At 40.1% G+C, this 18500-nt stretch overlaps 1 protein-coding gene across 1 annotated transcript in view; it reads left to right on the plus strand.

Annotated features, from left to right (window-relative positions):
* The first annotated feature begins 1443 nt into the window (after positions 1 to 1443).
* EPHA1 (EPH receptor A1) overlaps positions 1444 to 18500 on the plus strand; it is a 34165-nt gene continuing 17108 nt past the window's right edge. Inside the window, exons 1-2 of the mRNA XM_015818795.1 lie at positions 1444 to 1719; positions 7349 to 7739. Coding sequence (XP_015674281.1) covers positions 1462 to 1719; positions 7349 to 7739 — 649 coding nt within the window. The 5' untranslated portion in view covers positions 1444 to 1461. The remainder of the gene's footprint in view (positions 1720 to 7348; positions 7740 to 18500) is intronic.

The raw sequence follows: 18500 nt of genomic DNA on the forward strand, positions 1-18500 counted from the left end.
AATTTTGTTCAGAAACTGCTGCAAACTTACAGAAACAATCTGTGCTGTCAAATTCTCTTTATGTATTGTTTAATTATACTGAAGAAGGCTGCAAAGTGATTATCCTCTGGAATCCCTGGGAATAAGCCTCACTAAAAACTCATTTGGACTGCCATCTAAATAAGCTTGTATCTAATTGCACAGTGCAGATAACAATTTGAGAGGTTCTTGGTTGCTATCTGAGCTTGGTTGTTTTCTTGCAGACTGATGATGTTACCAAACTAGGTAATATCATCAGTGCTAATAAGGAGTGGGGTTTACTGAGAGACTGGGTAACAATTTATTCTGGCCTTGCTAACTTTTGAGTAGGCATGCACTGGAAAAGTGTTTGCAATGGATGGATGCTCCTTCGTGTTTTGCAATTAACTTTTGAGAAGTGATTCAGATTAACTTCAGCCCTATTAAATTGTCAGGTGGCCCTTTGAGGGCCAGAGCGATGTAGTGGATTTGAATGACAAACGGGGCCTGAGATCTAGTCTACCTTCAGCAATGGAAATTCATGAGGGGACCTCAACCAGACGCTGTCTCTGAGCCTAATTTATTTGACAGGGTTCTTGTGGGGGAAAGAGGGAGAAGAGAGCCCTCTATATGCCACCCTGAGCTCCAAATGAAAATAGAATATAAATTGAATAAATGATAGCATTAAGTACTGGAAATTTCTTTTAGTGGTGCCTCTGCGAAGATTGGAGACAGAATTGGTCCTTCATGAGATAGGGAGGAGCAAAAGCACAGTGTGTACTGTACATGGCACGTTGAAATAACCACGTCCCTGTGGCAGTCACTTCAGCAGGGCATTTTAGGTCAAGAAAATGGCACACAAGGTTGAACAGGCCCACCCAAGAGTCATTTGCTGATCAAACAGATAGGTGCCCTTTATTGCAGCTGCTTTGAAGAAAAGCAAACAAAAGAGAAATCTGATCTGCTGCGTAATGTGTCATTGAAATAAAAAAAATATGAACATGAGCGCAAAAAAGCATGTGACAACCAGATTTACAGCCTTAGCTAAGTTTTGATGAGACAGAGAAAAAGAAAGCAAGAGAAGGTAGGCGGATCCAGATAACATACAGGTGAAAACAAACACTGGAAGAATTTTTTTCTCATGAGTGGCAGCATATGCATATTTGTCTTTTAAAAACATCTACGACTATCCACCTATCCATCTGCCCTGTGGGCAAAGGATGGGATACCAATTTATTATTAAGATTGATCACACAGTAGAGCCAGATGTTTAGACTGGATTTGGCATTTTTATCCCCCTGTTGAATCCCTCCCAAGGAGCTGGGATAGGTTTTATTATTATTATTTCCATTATCACCCCAACAACAACATTGCAATGCGTCTTTGATAATAACCTGTCGAGAACTCAGTTCAATGTCTTCAATCTTCTCTCATTTTCATACGCAGTGGAGTGAGGGGCAGCAGATGATCAATGGTACTCCTGTATATATGTACCAGGACTGCAGCGTCCTCTCTGAAGGAGACACTGACCACTGGCTCCGCACAAACTGGATCTTCCGAGGGGCGGTCTCCTCTCGCATCTTTGTGGAGCTGAAATTCACCATTCGAGACTGCAAGAGTTTCAGAGGAGAAATGGTGAGCTGCAAGGAGACATTCAACCTCTACTACATGGAATCAGAGCAAGATGTGGGCATCCAGTTCCGCCGTCTCCTCTTCACTAAAGTAAGCTTTGTTTGTCTGCTTATTAATTTAAGGTGTACGCTGCCTGACTCCCAGGGACGAGGGACAGTTTACAAAGATAATCCATGTTAACAGTAAAGATAAAGGAGGAAAAAGATGGCAAAAACAGAGAACAGTGAAAAACATCCAGATACTAATCAGAAAGGGCTTCTGACCATAACCCTTGCCAAAAGCCTGGGTGAATAGCCAGGTGTTCAAGGCCCTGTGACACACAGAAGGGTGGAAACCACCAGATCTCAGGGTGACTTTTATTTCAGAGGGCAGGTATGGTAACAAAGAAAACGTGATTCCAGTCTTCCAAAAGACAGCATCCTAATCTGCAGCATGCCAACTCATTGGATCAAATCAGCCAGATACTATGAGAAACAGGTGGTCCCTCAGGTGATTAGGCCCTATGCCATGTAGGGCTTTATAGATAACAACCAGCACCTTCAATTGCATCCAGAAGCAAACTGGCAACCAGTGCAGTTTGTGAAGCAGGGATGTTACATGGGCATACTGAGGCATGCCCATCATTGCCTGTGCAGCTGCGTTCTGGAACAAGTGAAGTTTCCAAGTTGTCTTCAAGGGCAGACTCAAGTACAGCACACATTACAATAGTCAAGCCACAAAGAGACCAGAAGTGAATGACTGTCTGAAGAGCTTTCCACTCTAGGAAAGGGCACATATAATTATGCAAAGGCTTTCCTGCTCATTAAGCAGGACCTGTGAGCCCAGGAAGACCCCATTGAAGGGCAAGTACTGCAGAAAGATTTATGAGATGGTAGTTATTCTTTTATATAGTATCTTCTGTGTCCAATTTCATGAGCAGGAGAAGAAGGGTCCAGAATGTCAACACAGGGGAAGAAGAAATAAGGCTAGCACAAACAAGGCGAATGCAATACATGTCTACATTGGTAACAACCAGGCTTAAGAAGGAAAGAGGTGAAAGAAAATGTCAGGGCCTGAATGAGGAACTGGAGAGGATGTAGAAAGTCAAGGCCAAAGTGGTCCCAATGATGGTAGGAGCACTTGGAGCTGTGACACCTAAGCTGGGAGAGTGGCTCCAACTGGTCCAAGGAGCGACTGGGAACAGCTAAGATCCTGTGCTGAACCCTCAAACTCCCAGCCTCCGGTAGAGACCCTGAGACTGAAAAAGACACACATCATCCATAAGAGTGAGAAGGGAATAAACCAATTCCCCTGCATATACCCAAAGTTATACATATGAAGCTGTTCAATTTTTTAAGTACAATATATGTGATCCTTAGCAAAGTTTTTCAGTTCCTCATCACTGATGAAACGCCTCAATTTCAGATTGGCTTGGAGATTAGCCAGATTTCTTATATTCATTCAGAATACAAAAGTATTCAGAAATTTAAAAAAATGGCAGAATGATCAGAAACTTGTAACAACTTGTTTGCAATCATAGATGCATGCACTAGTTTGTTCTTCAGACATTTGATGCAGATAATTTTCAATCAGGAAGAATATAATTGACATGAACAATAACTTGGTTTAGAAGCTGAATGCTATGCATTTGGATGGTGGCCTGTAATTTTGCCATGGTCGAAGATTTTCACAGATTTTACAAAGCCAAAAATATCTTTTATAAAATAGTATCATGAGGTAATTCTAATCGATCTATCTTTGTAGATAAAGAATAAAAGTGTTCTGCTCTAAAAGTTATATTCAGTACAAGGAGTCTTTACTTACTGACTGCCTTGTTTAGCAACCATTACTATGGCAAATAAATGGCTGTAATTAGAGGACTTCCTTTCAATTGATTGCTCAGTCTCAAACTCAGTGGTGGGATTCAGCAGTTCGCACCACTTCGGCAGAACTGGTAGCTAATTTGTTGTTGCCCAGGCCCAGAATGGACTTCCAGAAGCGGCATCCACACAGAGAACCGGTTGTTCTCATATTTGAATCCCACCACTGCTCAAAATCATATTGCAAGAGATGGCCTGTATGTTTCTATTGGCTACCATTGACTGCCTTATGGATGCTGTTTGTTTTTCAACATCTTATATGATGGAAAGTAGTTTTAGTTTAGTAAATAAAATATTAACAAAGGAAAGAAAAAAACTGATATATTGTCAGGGGGAAAATTAGCATTAAACTTACTAGCATCACACTAAACACAGAACTTTTAATGAAAAAAAAAATCAGATTCAGCAAACTCACAGAATCATTCTTGGATAGATAACTTTCCATTGTAAAGTAGTTAAGTTAAAAATTAAATTCGCTAAAAATAATTTTTAAGAATTCAATTTTTTTTCTGTTGTTTTATTTTTGCTTGAAAAGTAAAACTTTTGAATAATTTAAAATGCTTATATCTATATGTATTTGTATAAATTGCTAATTTGCTTCTGTAGTTTGATACATTACAATTTATATAAATAAATTATATTTAAAGTAACTCAACAAATATTAGAAAGTCAAATTAAATTTAATTGCTTTTTAATTTTTAATTGAACTTTTAGCTTAAAAAATTAGTCATTCTTAACCCTTAATTTAAAATAGTTTGATATGTTACACACATATGTACTGATATGCAATATATATGTAATATTAAAATTTCAGGGGATTGATTAAGGAAAAACTATCCCAAAAGCCTCCTTTTGATTGGGGGTGGTATAATGAAAAAATGGTTGAGAAATATTAGGTTGCATGGAAGGAAAAAGGAAAGATAACTCAATTTCCTGCTCTCTAGTGCAGATTTATTACCAATCTTGACAACTTTCAGATGGGTGGACTTCAACTCCCAGAATTCCCTAGCCAACATGGAGAATTGTGGGTTTTGCAGTCCACCCATCTTGAAGTTGACAGGATTGAGAAACACTGCTCTGTCTAGAGGGTGGAATCTTGATGTTGCTTCATATTCTGAGAATCAAAGCTTGGGCTGGTATGGTGATATTCACCTGAATATGTATTGAGAGGAGAATGGACTTATATGTATACAATTTACATCCCTTCATGAAGAATAAGATCTCTCAGGCATAAAAAAAATACATGCAAGGATTTCTCTCTATGTAATTGTGATCACTGATTCTTTAGTATTTCTTACTCTGAGGAAATTCTATGAAGATCAACTTGGTGGGACTCTTTCAGATTTCAGATGTGGTAGTTGAGACCTGGGATCACCTTCCATCTCCACTGACCCATTCAAACACCATCCAAAGAGAGATGAAAGCAGTTATTTAAAAATATTCACATGATCATTTCTCTCTGCCTTAGAAGCAGAGAGATTTATCCCTTCTGTCTTATCTCTGCCATACAGTAACCATATCCATTTTAAAACAATTTTAATATTTTGCCCTCTGCATGTTTGCATATGATGTCATTTGAGTGACCCTTGGCATTATGTTCAGTCTTTTAAAAATAGTTCTTGGATCGTTGTATTTGTGTATAATATGATTAGCTGTAAATGAAGAGGGGGTCACTCTACTGCACATATGACTGGCAGAGTGTCGAACTGAACAGAGCATGCAGGAATCCAAATTTGGCAGCAGCTTTTCATAGAATTGTTTAGCGTTTTAATTTAATGTTTCAAAATAATGTACTAATTCAGAGTAGAAACTTACTCAGAAGTTCTCCCTCTTACGCCCCATTGAACATGTTGTGCAACCTTCTGAATCATTGGAGCAATGAATTTTGGTTTCATTGAATTAATGTTTTCATTATTATAATGAATTAGATACACAACCTGAGGCCACAGCCCACCCCAGGGCCTATAAAACCCAGCTCTTAAATTTTATGTTTTAATGGGGCAGGCATTCTGAGTGGAGAATGATCATTTATTCTCTTTCCCTGCCATCTTTGTTCATTTTTAAGTCAATCTGAATGTTAATATTTATTAGTTTAATGTTTTATCTTGTTGTTTTTATGGGTTGTCAGATGCCTAGAATCACCTCTAGGCAAGATGGGCAGTGTATAAGTTTAATACACAAATAAATAACAATCATCTTAGCAGCATTTAATTTTAATTCAAGTAAGTGGAATCAATAATTCATATATTTTTTTTGTCTTGACTTTTGAAAGCGTGGCTCAGAAATATCAGTAGGAGCCACTTTCAAGTAGCTATTGATATTGTTATTACCTTGTTATTATTAACTCCCGCACCTAAAGGAACAGTAACATCTCAAAAGCATCACTAGATATGGGGTTGAATATTGAATTACTTTCAGATGGGAAAAGTACTAGAACCTCCCTGCACTTTTGCTTACTTATTTATTTATTTATTTATTTATTATTTTAATTTGTATACCGCCCTTCTCCCATAGGACTCAGGGCGGTTCACAGCATATTAAAAACAAATAATATACACAAAATACAAAAAAATTACAAAATACAAAAATACAAAAATACAGAAAATAAACCCCGATAAAAGCCGAATTAAAACCAAATATTACAAGCTGTGTTTCNTGCAAGAGCTCCCACAGCTGCCTTTCACTTTTCTATTCTTCATCATCAGCTTTTCAGAAATGAGTTTGCTCACACCCTCTGACCGGCTAATGGGTATTAGTATATTGTCAGAGCATTAGGCTCCTGCCCAGACAAACCCCCTGTCAAAACAGTAGCCCTATGTTTAATTTTACTTGTTTTCATGGGATTAAACATTACGCATTCTCAAGGGCTATTAGTCAGCTTCTCGAAAGGGAGTGCCTATGTTCATAACCAGTGTTTTCCCGAACGCTCGTTCTTGAGGTACATCTGGATTCTAGCCCTTGTTGCAGGTAAAAGCTGGGCATCATGGCCTCTGGATTTTGACCAATAAAGCCCAGGCAAAACAAGTATGGTCAAGTAACTCCTCTGGAGATATCCCATTGGTATTTTCTTCTAAATCTTTCCATCATTTAAATAAAAGTACTTGTCAGAACCTGCCAGCCGAGGGCTGACAAGCAGTTTTCTTTTATGTCCTTTCTCGATTTCTTCACACGACACAGTATCGTGTAGCCCATATCTATTCTCCGCTTATTAATGGTATTCTACATTGGTCTCTTTAATTCAGTTCAAACCATTTTATTCTCTGATGTATATTTTTCAGATCAGTTTAGTATCTTTTAGTATTGCAAGAAAGAGTTCCTATAACTAATGCAAACTGCTTGGATTATATGTAACCTAAATTGGTTCTGAGCTTTCTCTTATTATGTCTGCTCTCTGTGTCAAGTGACTAATTCTGTTTCAGTACTGTTGTGCAACCTTTTAACATGCTGTAGTCTTAAGGGATTAATTTTACATTTTTGTATTAGCCAGAGCTTTATTGTTGAATACAATATACTTGGTTTTATACCCTAGCTCAGCCTAGGCTATCATGATGGATCTGTTATGCCAAATTCTTTGTTTTCCAAATAGCTAAGAAAATGTTGATTTAGCGGTTTTTGAATGTCTCTTTTACTGCTGAATATTTTTTAAAAAATGGAAAATATTTAAAAAATAACCTGCATTTTAGAGACAAAGCTAAATTAAACTCCTCTCCTCACATGCTTAAAATATGCAGGGAGTTCTGAATATTGGTGAGGATTCAAATATACTTAATTTACTTATGACAGAACCACTATGTTTCAGAAAGGAATTGTGTTTGGTTTAAACAAGTGGCTCAACTCACTTAAATCCTTTTACTTTCCAGATCAACACTGTAGCAGGTGACAACATTTTCACAGCTCGAGATGTTGAGGTCGGCTCACTGAAGTTGAACACGGAAGTATGCTCCATTGGGAAGCTACAGCAGCGTGGTTTTTATCTGGCTTTCCAGAACTCAGGAGCGTGTGTGGCCTTGGTTTCAGTGAGAGTTTATTACAAGACCTGTTCAGATACCATTAGTGGATTGGCCCATTTTCCAGAGACGCTTGCAGGTCCTGAGGGTCTAACAGTAGTGTCTGGCGTCTGTCTGAAGAATGCAACAGAGGAGGCGGGTGTTTCACCCAAGATGCACTGCAGTCCCAATGGGGAATGGTTGGTGCCAGTGGGCAGGTGCACATGCGTCATTGGTTTTGAAGAGGTCAAAGGAAGATGTGTGGGTAAGTACCCAAGGGGGCAACCCTGGGGTGGATTTGGAGGATTTTCCAATTTCTAGGTTGGAAAATACGTCATTTTACAAATAGAAGATGTGGGAAGTTACTCATAACATGACTGGGGTACAATTCATTTAGTGACTGTTTGAAGTTACAACGGCACTGAAAAAAGTTTTTCACACTTATGACCATTGCAGCATCCCTGTGGTCCTGTGATCAAAATTCAGACGCTGGGCAACTGATTCATATTTATGACTGTTGCAGTGTCCCAGGATCATGTGATCACCTTTTGCGATCTTCTGACAAGCAAAGTCACTGGGGAAGCCAGATTAACTTAACAAATGTGTTCCTAACTTAACAACTGCAGTCATTCACTTAACAACTGTGACAAGAAAGGTCACTTAATAGCTGTCTCATTTAGCAAGAGAAACATTGGGCTCACTTGTAGTCGTAAGTCGAGGACTTCCTGTACTGCTTTGCTAATAAATATTAAAATTCAGAACAACACTTCTGAAATGTAATTTAAAGTAGTTTCTGCTCCTCCCTTGCTTTCATCACCTTTACAAGACAGGTGTATTAAAAAAAAACTTGGGACTCTGGACAGCCACTGGACTGGAGAGACAGGTTGCTTGGTTTAGTCTCAGGGAGTTCCTTTTTGGTGGTAGAAAAATATTCCTATTCAAACATTCCAATAATGTAATTTCAAATCTGCAAATGGGAAAGATGGAAAAAAGAGTACCCTATGAAAAAAAAGATTACTGAAGGGCTTTGGAACATATATTTGAAAAAAGCAAATAAGGAGGACATGCCAGAAAGAAGGAAGGAAACTAGTCTGATGAAAAAGCATGTGTCTGTGTTACAATACTAAAACTAGGATCATCATGTAAAGGTGAATTGTGTTGCATTGAAGGCAGATGAAAGAAAGTACCTCTAAAGCACACAAGAATTTATGGAATTTCACCTGATGTAGCAATGCCCATAAAAGAAACTTAAACAAAATTCTAGAGAATAAAATTTCCAATCTTTACTAGCCAGGATAGCAATAGCAATAGCACTTAGACCTATTATACCACTCCATAGTGCTTCACAGCAGGGGTCCTCAACCCCCAAGACATGGCCTATTCACAATCAAGCTGCACGAGCAGGGGGCCAGGGCTCACATGTGTGCATGCAGCTCAACTTGCACAAGCCCACCGCTCACACAGCCCAGTTCTCCTCCCCCTTGGGCCACCAAGCCACAAAGGTCGGGAACCATGGCTTTACAGCACGCTCTGAGTGGTTTACAGTGTGTCAGCGTGTAGCTGCCAACAGTCTGGGTCTCATTTTACCAACCTCAAAAGGATGGAAGGCTGAATCATACTTGAGCCAGTCAGGATTGAACTCCTGGCTATGGGCCAAGTTAGCCTGCAATACTGCATTCTAACCAGTGTGCCACCAGGATGGCCCCCTATTCTTGGTAAAATCAAAGAAAGTGTGCCTCTGAGCCATGGGAAATGGGAGCAGAAAGAGACTCTTTGTTGGTGAGCGCATAGGACCACTGCATGGTCAAAATGCTAGACTAGAAAAGTTTTATATGATATACAGTAGTTGCTCTAATGATCATATTCTCATGCACTGAAGAGATGTATAGATGATACACCCATAGTGCAACTTCCCAAGGTGCTTCCTTTTAGATTGTTTTACAGCATTGCCTCCCTCTAGAGGCTAACTTACAACTCTTGGAAGTTCCTGGGCAACTACTAAAGATCCATGTTCCTTGGTCTAATTTGCCTCCGTGCCCTTGGGACCAGAAGAAGAGGTGAGAATTTTTTCCAGCGTAGGATTTTCCCCTCCCCGTTCCTCTTCCACAGCTCAGCCAGTTTTTCCACTTAGCTGCTACTATGACTGCTTTCTCCCCGCCCTCCTGGGTTGTGAATAGTCCGCTGGAATGGGATAGAGAATCCATCCTGCCCAGGCAGGTCCTCTCTGACTGCACGCACCCAAGTTGAGGCTGGCATGCTGTTGCTCCTTAGCAATGTTACGTATAAATAATGAAAAAGATGTCTTCCAACCACAGAGTCAAAAGAATGAATGCTGCTTCTCAGAATGAGGAGGAGGAGGAGGCGAGTTTAGGGTAGGAGAGTGAAAAACGCTTTAAGAGAAAAAGTCATAACTAGAATAATAGCCATTGCTAGCTCAAGACAGACCCAATGTAATAATGAGAAACACTTGCTTTATATCTACTGTACAAACATCTGACTGGAATTCATCAAGTGAATTGGTTGTCTGTGTTTTATGAGAGAAGAAGTAACACTTCCATAGTGTTTGGGCCCTAGTTAGCAGGCTGATAGGGACTGGGGAGACATTTAAGCTTCATACTTTGTTCTCCTTTATTTTTTCCTGATCAAAGGATATAGCTGCTGTTTGCTGAAGGCAATCCTGCCATGCGTACAAATCAAAGTTTTAGTGGCAAGGTGCAAAATGCCTCAGTCTACGTTGCCAAATTATTTTTGTGTGGTCTACTGACAGCTGGACATCTACACATGCAGCCTTCCAGCAGAATCACAGCTATGTTGTTTGAGTGCACACTGGGATTTTCAAGAAGCTGTCCATGTCCAACATGGCAGGAAATGCCTCTCTTTTTTTCAGAAAGCATTCTTGGTTTTAACCGAGCCCCTCTAAGGACTAAATAGACAGACAGATAACGTCTATATATCTTTGGACGCATTCGTAGCCCCACAGTTTTAAATATTACCTGATGCTGATTATGGATGAAAATAAAATAAATTTGAACTAAATTCCTCTCAAAGTCAGGGCTTAATCCAAACTTTAACAGACTCACCCAGTGTTGGGAGCATGCCAGGGATTTATGTTTTGGCCTCTGTTCAAAGATCAGGGTGGGGTCATCTTCAAATAGGATAAAGAAAAGGCTAAAGGGGACAGCCATATAGCTCTGATCTTTGTTCCATCTGCATGAAAGATGGAAAGGGGAAGGGAAGATGCATGCTTGAACTTTAACGTGCATTGCAGTTGAGAGAGGACAGCTTATTCTTCATCTTGCTGGGAGAGGGAAGTTGTAAGGGTTAGTCAGATATGATACATGTACTGTGATTAAAATAAATCATTATTCTTTTAAATACTTGCAGCCAAATATTGAGCAGACTTTTGTGGCCTTCATGATCCAGATTCTGCCCTACATTTAGTTCATTATCTCTGTGGGCAAAGGACAAGGCAGAAACTGAAATACGCAGGATATTTTATGGAGTAGTCTGACTAGAAAGATGGCTGATGGTACTGAGAAGCACTGTAGCCACAAAGAATCAGGAGGAATCTGGTAGCATCTTTTCTGACTAATCAACTTAATAAAAACTTCCATGAATTGTGGCTATCATAGACTGTCACAAGTCTTCTCCTATAAACTATTTGTTACCTTTTCAAGAGTATTTAGGGCCTCTTCAGTCTTTAAAAATACTGGCAAAATTCCTGCGTTATATAAGGTGAACGATGAATTGGGCAAGACAGCACATCCATGCTTTCAATTTGACTTTATGACATAATGAATATTCAGCTTTTATTTAAAAAAAATCTTGATTTTACTTCCAGAGGTACAGGTAGTCCTCGTTTAGTAACCATTCATTTAGTAATCATTCAAAGTTACAACAAAACTGAAAAAACTGGTTTCTGACCATTTTTCACACTTACAACCATTGTAGCATCCCTGTGGTCATGTGATTAAAATTTGGACACTTGGTAACTGGCACATACCATATTTATGATAGTTGCAAGAGGTCATGTGATCACCTTTTGACAAGCAAAGTCAGTGGGGAAGCCAGATTCACTTAACACCTATGCTAGTAACTTAACAACTGCAGTGATTCACTTAACATCTGTAGCAAGAAAGGAAGTAATATGGAGCAAAACTCATTTAACAATTGACTTCCTTAGCAAAAGAAATTTTGGGCTCAGTTGTCACCATAAATCAAGGACGACATGTATTAATAGGGAGGATAAACACCATTTGATGAACTACATGTATTTACAGCTTTTGGAAACCCCCTGGGGAATACAGTAAATCAGAGGTCCCCAACCTTTTGGGCGCCAGAGACTGATTCCATGGAGAAAAGTTTTTTTTGTGGACTGGAGAGTGTGTGGTTTTGTGTGCTGCCTGCATCCCACGGATGGGGCTTTGTTTCTTTGTGCAGACCAGGAGACCCCTGCAGTAAATGTTCAGCAAATATACTTGTCAATTGTTTATTTGTTGAACTTACTTTTGTTTCAAAGTGGTTTTGTGTGTTCTCCATTCCCCTGGTTTGTACGCTTTGTCTCTTTCACTGTCAGAGCTATGGAAATATACTTCGTAGTGCCATTGAAACTTTCCCTGTCTTTGGAAATTTCATATCATGGTCACATCCGCCAATATTCTCCTGATAAATAGAAATGAAAGCTGGGGTTCTCAGAGAACTTTATTCAGCCCTCCATTAGGAATGGACAGATCAGTTTGTTTCTGGAATTTGCCAGATGGCTCATACATCCATCTGCTCCATCCACTTTCTGCATTTGTTTGCTTTCTACCCACAGGAGAAAAAAAATCAGTACAACTTGTCTTTTTTTTTTAACATAACATATTTTTTTGTACACATTTCCCCTCACATAGGCACTTTTGTAAACACAGTGGACTAAAATTCACATTTTTGTCTTTTTCTTTTGAGCCAAGACCTGTATCATGCAATCCAAATATTTGTTTGTACTGAAAGAGCTTGACCTATGAACCCAGGAAGGGCAAATCAACCTCCTTTGCTTAAAATCAAACAAAGTTCTTGAACTGGCCCAACTACTAGCTCGATTTAGAACTTTGGCACAGAATATTTACAACCTCAGCTGGGACATTTCCTGTGGTATAGATAGCAAGGGCTTGAGTCAGAGTCATCTGTGTATTTCACTTGGAAGAAAGAAGATTGGCTCAAGTTTTGTGCCTTCCCTGGCATGACATTAAATGAATGAGAAATTCTTCTGGGGGTTCTAGAAGATCAAGGGGGCAGGTCATTTGGTGTGAATGTTGCTTAGTCCATGAACTGAGGAAAAGGAGGAATGATATACCATTCCATTTCTTCTTGATCTTCCATCGCATTTCTTCTTGACTTTTTGTAAGGAAGTTCAGAAAGCTTCAACTGAAGAATCTCCCATATGAGACATAGATCAGGTTGAGATGTAGACCAGGTTGTAAGGATTAACAACTTTCAAGTCACAGCCTAGGTCAGGGATTGGTTTCTGCCATATTGCACCTGTTTTCTTCCCCAAACACACCTAAGCTGAAAAGGGCATAGGCTGCTCTGAGGGGACAGAGACCACATGGTGATTTCACAGGGAGAATTCTGACTGGCTGGTTGGCTTATCTCATTAATAGTGAAACTTTTTTGGCTCTGGTTGAACCGGGGTGGCAGCGCCTTCCTCTCCCTTCAATTTAATGAGCCCATACAAGCTTGTTAAAATAATTGCTGGGTGGTGGTAGCAGTTGAGCTGGTGCCACTGTCTGCCTCCCCCACAAAGGGGAGGGGTGTCTCACGGCCTGTTATTTTCCCTCGCCAAATTGCAACCAGATTCCCCTCTGTCTGCCTACTTTCCTGCTGCCTGTCTCAGAACAGAGAAAATGGACCTTCCTGCATCTTACAGGATAAGGCCCAGGTGTTTATTTGTTACTCCAAAGTCAGAAAGAAATATAGTGGCTATCAAAGTTGAATCCAGAAAAGCCCTGAGATAACTCACGCTGTATCCCGAGGAAATTCTGGCGGTTACCGTAGATTTCCAATCTTCTGCTAAAGGAGCCTCCCTTCAAACGTTTGTTTATGGATTTATTTGATGTACTTTTGAAAATATGAAAACATGACTGTGACTAACATATTTGCAAAATATGCATCAAGCAAGATTCTACGTTGGCTGTCAGCTCACTGAATGTATAGTGTGGGAGACCCATGTTACCATATTATGTGCAACCAAACCAGTGAGGAGTATTTATAAAGAGGCATTACTCATCTTAGTGGCTCAGCATCAGCACAACACCCATCAATTTATTCCTTCCTTCAAGGAAATCAGACTGTCTGCTCTGAATTAGTCCTTGCCTATTCATATCAGAAATAATTAATCCTGGTTGACAAGTGCCCCAATCCAGGAAAATGGAGGACAATTGGAGGAGGGGCTGAAAGACAAATTATTTCTTGCATCTGATTCATTTCAGCTTCTGCAACAGGCCCAAAGTGTGATGTAATCACCTGAACCCATTGCATAACTTCTCTAACGAATAACTTCTCTAATAAAGAATATTTCTAGCTCAGGGTTGAAACGAGGGGTCCTTGGTGCTCTCTAAGCTTGCTTGTTTTCTAAACTAGGTAACATCATCAGTGCTAGTAAGGAAGGCAGTTTGCTGTCATTTTGTATTCTAGTGGCTTGCCTGTCAGCATTGATGGGGGTGGTATTAGAGATACTTTGATTGGGTTGTTTGTTGTTGGCTTATTTGGCAGTTTCTTAACTGTGGTATTGTTTACTTGATGGTCTGATGTTAACCTTGGAATTAATCTATGCTGATCTGGGTGGTGATTGCTAGTGGAGAGGTGCTTGGGTCTTTTTGTTCCTTTTTGTACTGGGTGTTAGTCTCTTTTGCATTGTCTATAGATGTTTTTAATGTCTATATGTCTATCAATGGCTGATTTGTCAGAATGCCAGGCTTCTAGAAATTCCCTGGCGTTTTTGGACTTGGCATGATCTGGCGTCTTCTGCATTACACTGACTACAGCAACCCAGAACAGCAGAAAAAGGAAATAGAGCATATATGCAACATATTCCAACAAAATGGTTATCAAAAAGCCCCTGACCCAATACAGCCCAACCAAAACAAACTCTAAAAAGAATTACACTGCCATTCATCAATAATATTTCAGAAACCCCAACAGACTACTACAACCACATGGAATCAGTGTAGCACACAAGCCAACTGAAGTCCTTCAAAACATCCTAAGCAGACCAAAAGACCCAGAAGAAAAAACAGGAATCATCTACAACGTACAATGTAAGGGCAGCAACAACCACTATGTAGGACAAACAGGTAGAAAACTGGCAGAACGCATCCATGAACACCAACTAGCAGTCAGAAGACATGATGATTTTTTTAAAAAAAATTCACAACATATAGACAGAGTTAACCATAGCTTCAGTTGGGAAAATGTGACCATCGTAGGCCAAGCCAAGTCCAAAAATGCCAGGGAATTTCTAGAAGCCTGGCACTCTGACAAATCAGCCATCAATAGATACATAGACATTAACAACATCTATAGACTATGCAAAAGAAACTATCACCCAGCCCAAAAAGGAACAAAAAGACCCAAGCACCTCTCCATCAGCAATTACCACCCAGATCAGCATACCATAACTCCAAGGTTAACATCAGACTAACAATCAAATAAACAATACCCCAATCAAGAAACTGCCCAAGAAGCCAACAGCAAACAGCCCAACCAAAGAATTTCTAAGACCCCCACCAACACCAACGCTGATAGGCAAGCCACTAGAACAGGGGTCCCTAACCTTGGCAACTTTAAGACCTGTGGACTTCAACTCCCAGAATTCCCCAGCCAGCATGGCTGGCTGGGGAATTCTGGGAGTTGAGGTCCACAGGTCTTAAAGTTGCCAAGGTTGGGGACTCCTGTGACTAGAATATAAACTGACAGCAAACTGCACTCCTTACTAGCACTGATGATGTTACCTAGTTTGGGTAATGAAACGTCAGCGAGAAAACAAGCAAGCCCAGGGAGCACCAAGGACCCCTCATGAATAACTTCTTGCTGAACAGTTTTCATGCTTGATAATCTAGGAAAGGGGGAAGACTTTCTATAGAGAAGGATGAAAAACAAGAATGATCCTTGTTGCCTTCTATCTTAGCACAGTGCTGGAAATTGAGAAAAAAAATCTTGGAAAAAGACAGTGGTAAATCCCTTCACTGCTATTGTCAGGATTGTTATCTGGACATTATGAGCATATCTAGGTGATCTTCAGGCAAGGCCATCTGCAACAGTAGTCACTGGCTTCAAAATGGCTGCTGTGATCAAGCGAGCAAACCCCTGCCCCTTTTTAATGTTTGCGTAATGCATCCAACACACGTTAAAAAGTTGTAGGCCTTGTCAGCCCATGCCCACCAATTTTAAGCCAATGACATTGCTGTGGAACAAAATGACTGAGAGCTTGTGGGAGACTTTTAATAGAAGAAAGAAAAATTAATTTCATTAAAATGAATCAATCTGCTGTTTCTCTTGCAGAAAACATGATTCAATTCTTTGGAGTCACATTTGCATTTGAAAGGTACAGTTTCCCCCCTTCGGGAAAACTACGAGAGAACCAAGTTAGACTATAGTAACCAACAATTATAAGGAATCTCATACAACTCCATAATACATATGATGAAGTGAGCCTATAGCTCGCAAAAGCTTGTACCTGTTAATAGGATTTCTTAGGCTGAAAATACGATATCAGACTCCTTTAGGCCAGGGGTAGGCAACCTTGGCTCTTTTATGACTCATGGACTTCAACTCCCAGAATTCCTGAGCCAGCTAAGCTGAGGGGAAAGGGAGAGGTTTCCAAGCTGAGCCATTCTGGCTCAGGAATTCTGGGAGTTGAAGTCCACGAGTCATAAAAGAGCCAAGGCTACGTACCCCTGCTTTAGGCCCTTTCAGTGAGAATACTTGGCCTCATGATATACAGTTTTATTTGGACCACACTGTGTGTCAGTTCTAAATGCTATTCAATATAGTGTTGGAAAGTAGTTTTAACAACCATTATGAAAGCTTTAAACAAGTTAATGGACTTAGTTTGAAAAAAAAATCCAATATATTTATATTGGACTATGAAGGAAAATCTATCTTCCTATGGCAGGTGCTGCCACCTGCTGTTTTTATTTATCGTGCGAGGACATGTGTGGTGTAACGTTCCCTAGCTTCATTCCTTTCCCTCCCTCTGGTGACATAATCCAGCTGGAACCTGTTACTGATTTCCCTATGTCACCTTTGCTGCCTCCTTCCACAGGTCTCCAGTGCTCCCTTTAATGCCACCCACGTAACAATTCTCCTCTATTTTGTGTCTGCAGAAATAATACAGCCAAATATGTTATGGCAACTCTTGCATAATATCTAACAAAGGACATCAGGGCACTTAGGAAGGGCTGAGGGGAAAGGCCCGGACAACTCATTTCTCAGACATTGATGCCATGATGCCTTTTGACACGGGTGGGTCTGGGAAAACCACTGGGAAAGTTTTGGGTGGGGACAAAAGAATTGGCAACAATCTTCATTTTTCTGCTTCTTTCTTTCTCCATGGAGCCATTAGTGGCAGCTGGTTGTTTTTTTTAAAGGTGGGGCATTGAGATGTGAAACTCAGCTCAAGGGAGAAAGAAGGAGAAGAATACTAAAACAAGATTCATGGATTGCTGGCACTTTCGCAAAAAGTGATTCCAACTGTTAAGCCGATTTCTAACTTAACCATTCTGAAGCTGGTTTTCAGTGGAAATCACTAGAGCTGTTGATTCCTCATTGAAGGAAACTTTGTCTTCCTCTCAGCTCCTGAGCTTCAGCAGCTTCCACAGATCAGATAAAGGGAATTCTGGTTTGACAGCTTGGTAGCTCCCCCCCCCCCGCCCACCCATATGCTCAAACAAAGATAGCAAGTGTGAAAACTGACAAAAGCCTGTCAGTTTCCCATTCTCTTAGGCAATGTCCAAACTATTACAAGGTTCCAGGCTTCTTAGGGATTTTTTATTTCATTTCCTTCCTTCCTCACTTTTTGGGTAGAGTGGCAATAGGGGTATTTTGGTTACTTCAGGATCAAGAGCAATGATTTTTTCAGCTTATTCTCAGTCTCTGGATTAGCAAAAGTCCACATCATTGCAGGTCACTTGTCATTTCAGTTAATGAGCTTTTCAGTTAATGAGAAGGGATGGTAGTGTGAAAGTGGCTGACAATAATACAGTATCTGGTTTGATCATCGCCTGGATCAGTCCCTATCTGGATTGTCCCTACATGGGGCTTCAAATTGAATCCCTCCACACCACTACAAATGACTCCCAAGTTTCTGAGCCTTTAGCAGGACTGTTGCCTGCAGAGTTTGAAGATATTTTTTTTTTTTTGCATTCATAAGAATTGGACATTTTCTCTTGGGAAAAGATGAACCAGTTTCTGACTTAGAATGTAGCAAAAACAAATGATTAAACTCTCCCTCTCCTCGTGCACAAGTTCTGATCCAGACAGAATACCATGACAAATTTTATATCTAAGTTAGTCCTCAGTTGAACCCAATAAATAGCCTAGGCCAGGGGTGTCAAACTGCCGGCCCACGGGCCGGATGCGTCATGGTGAAACCCCGCCCACCCCATTGCCGGCAATAGAAAAAAGTTGCAATACGTTGCGACACGTCACATGATGTTGCAAGTTTGACACCCCTGGCCTAAGCTTATTCTGCATTCCAACAGAGCATTGGTAGAAACTTAGATGTAAATACGTTTCTCATCCAAATTGGACCCCATGATTATTATCCAATGTATATATACAATATGAATGAATAGATAAATCTTTATTACAGCTCCGTACCAAAATACAAAGAAGCAATTCAATGTCACCCATACTTTATAACAATTTACAGTAATACAGGGAGCAAGGAACTTTAATATTTGGTATAAGTGCAACCATTTTCTACTCAGCTTAAGCTGGTGCCTAGCTTCCAGATAGAAACAGTAAGGCTTAGCAGCTTGGATTA

This window comes from Protobothrops mucrosquamatus, unplaced genomic scaffold (genome assembly GCF_001527695.2).
Source record: "Protobothrops mucrosquamatus isolate PMUCROS unplaced genomic scaffold, P.Mucros_1.0 scaffold791, whole genome shotgun sequence".
NCBI lineage: Eukaryota > Metazoa > Chordata > Lepidosauria > Squamata > Viperidae > Protobothrops > Protobothrops mucrosquamatus.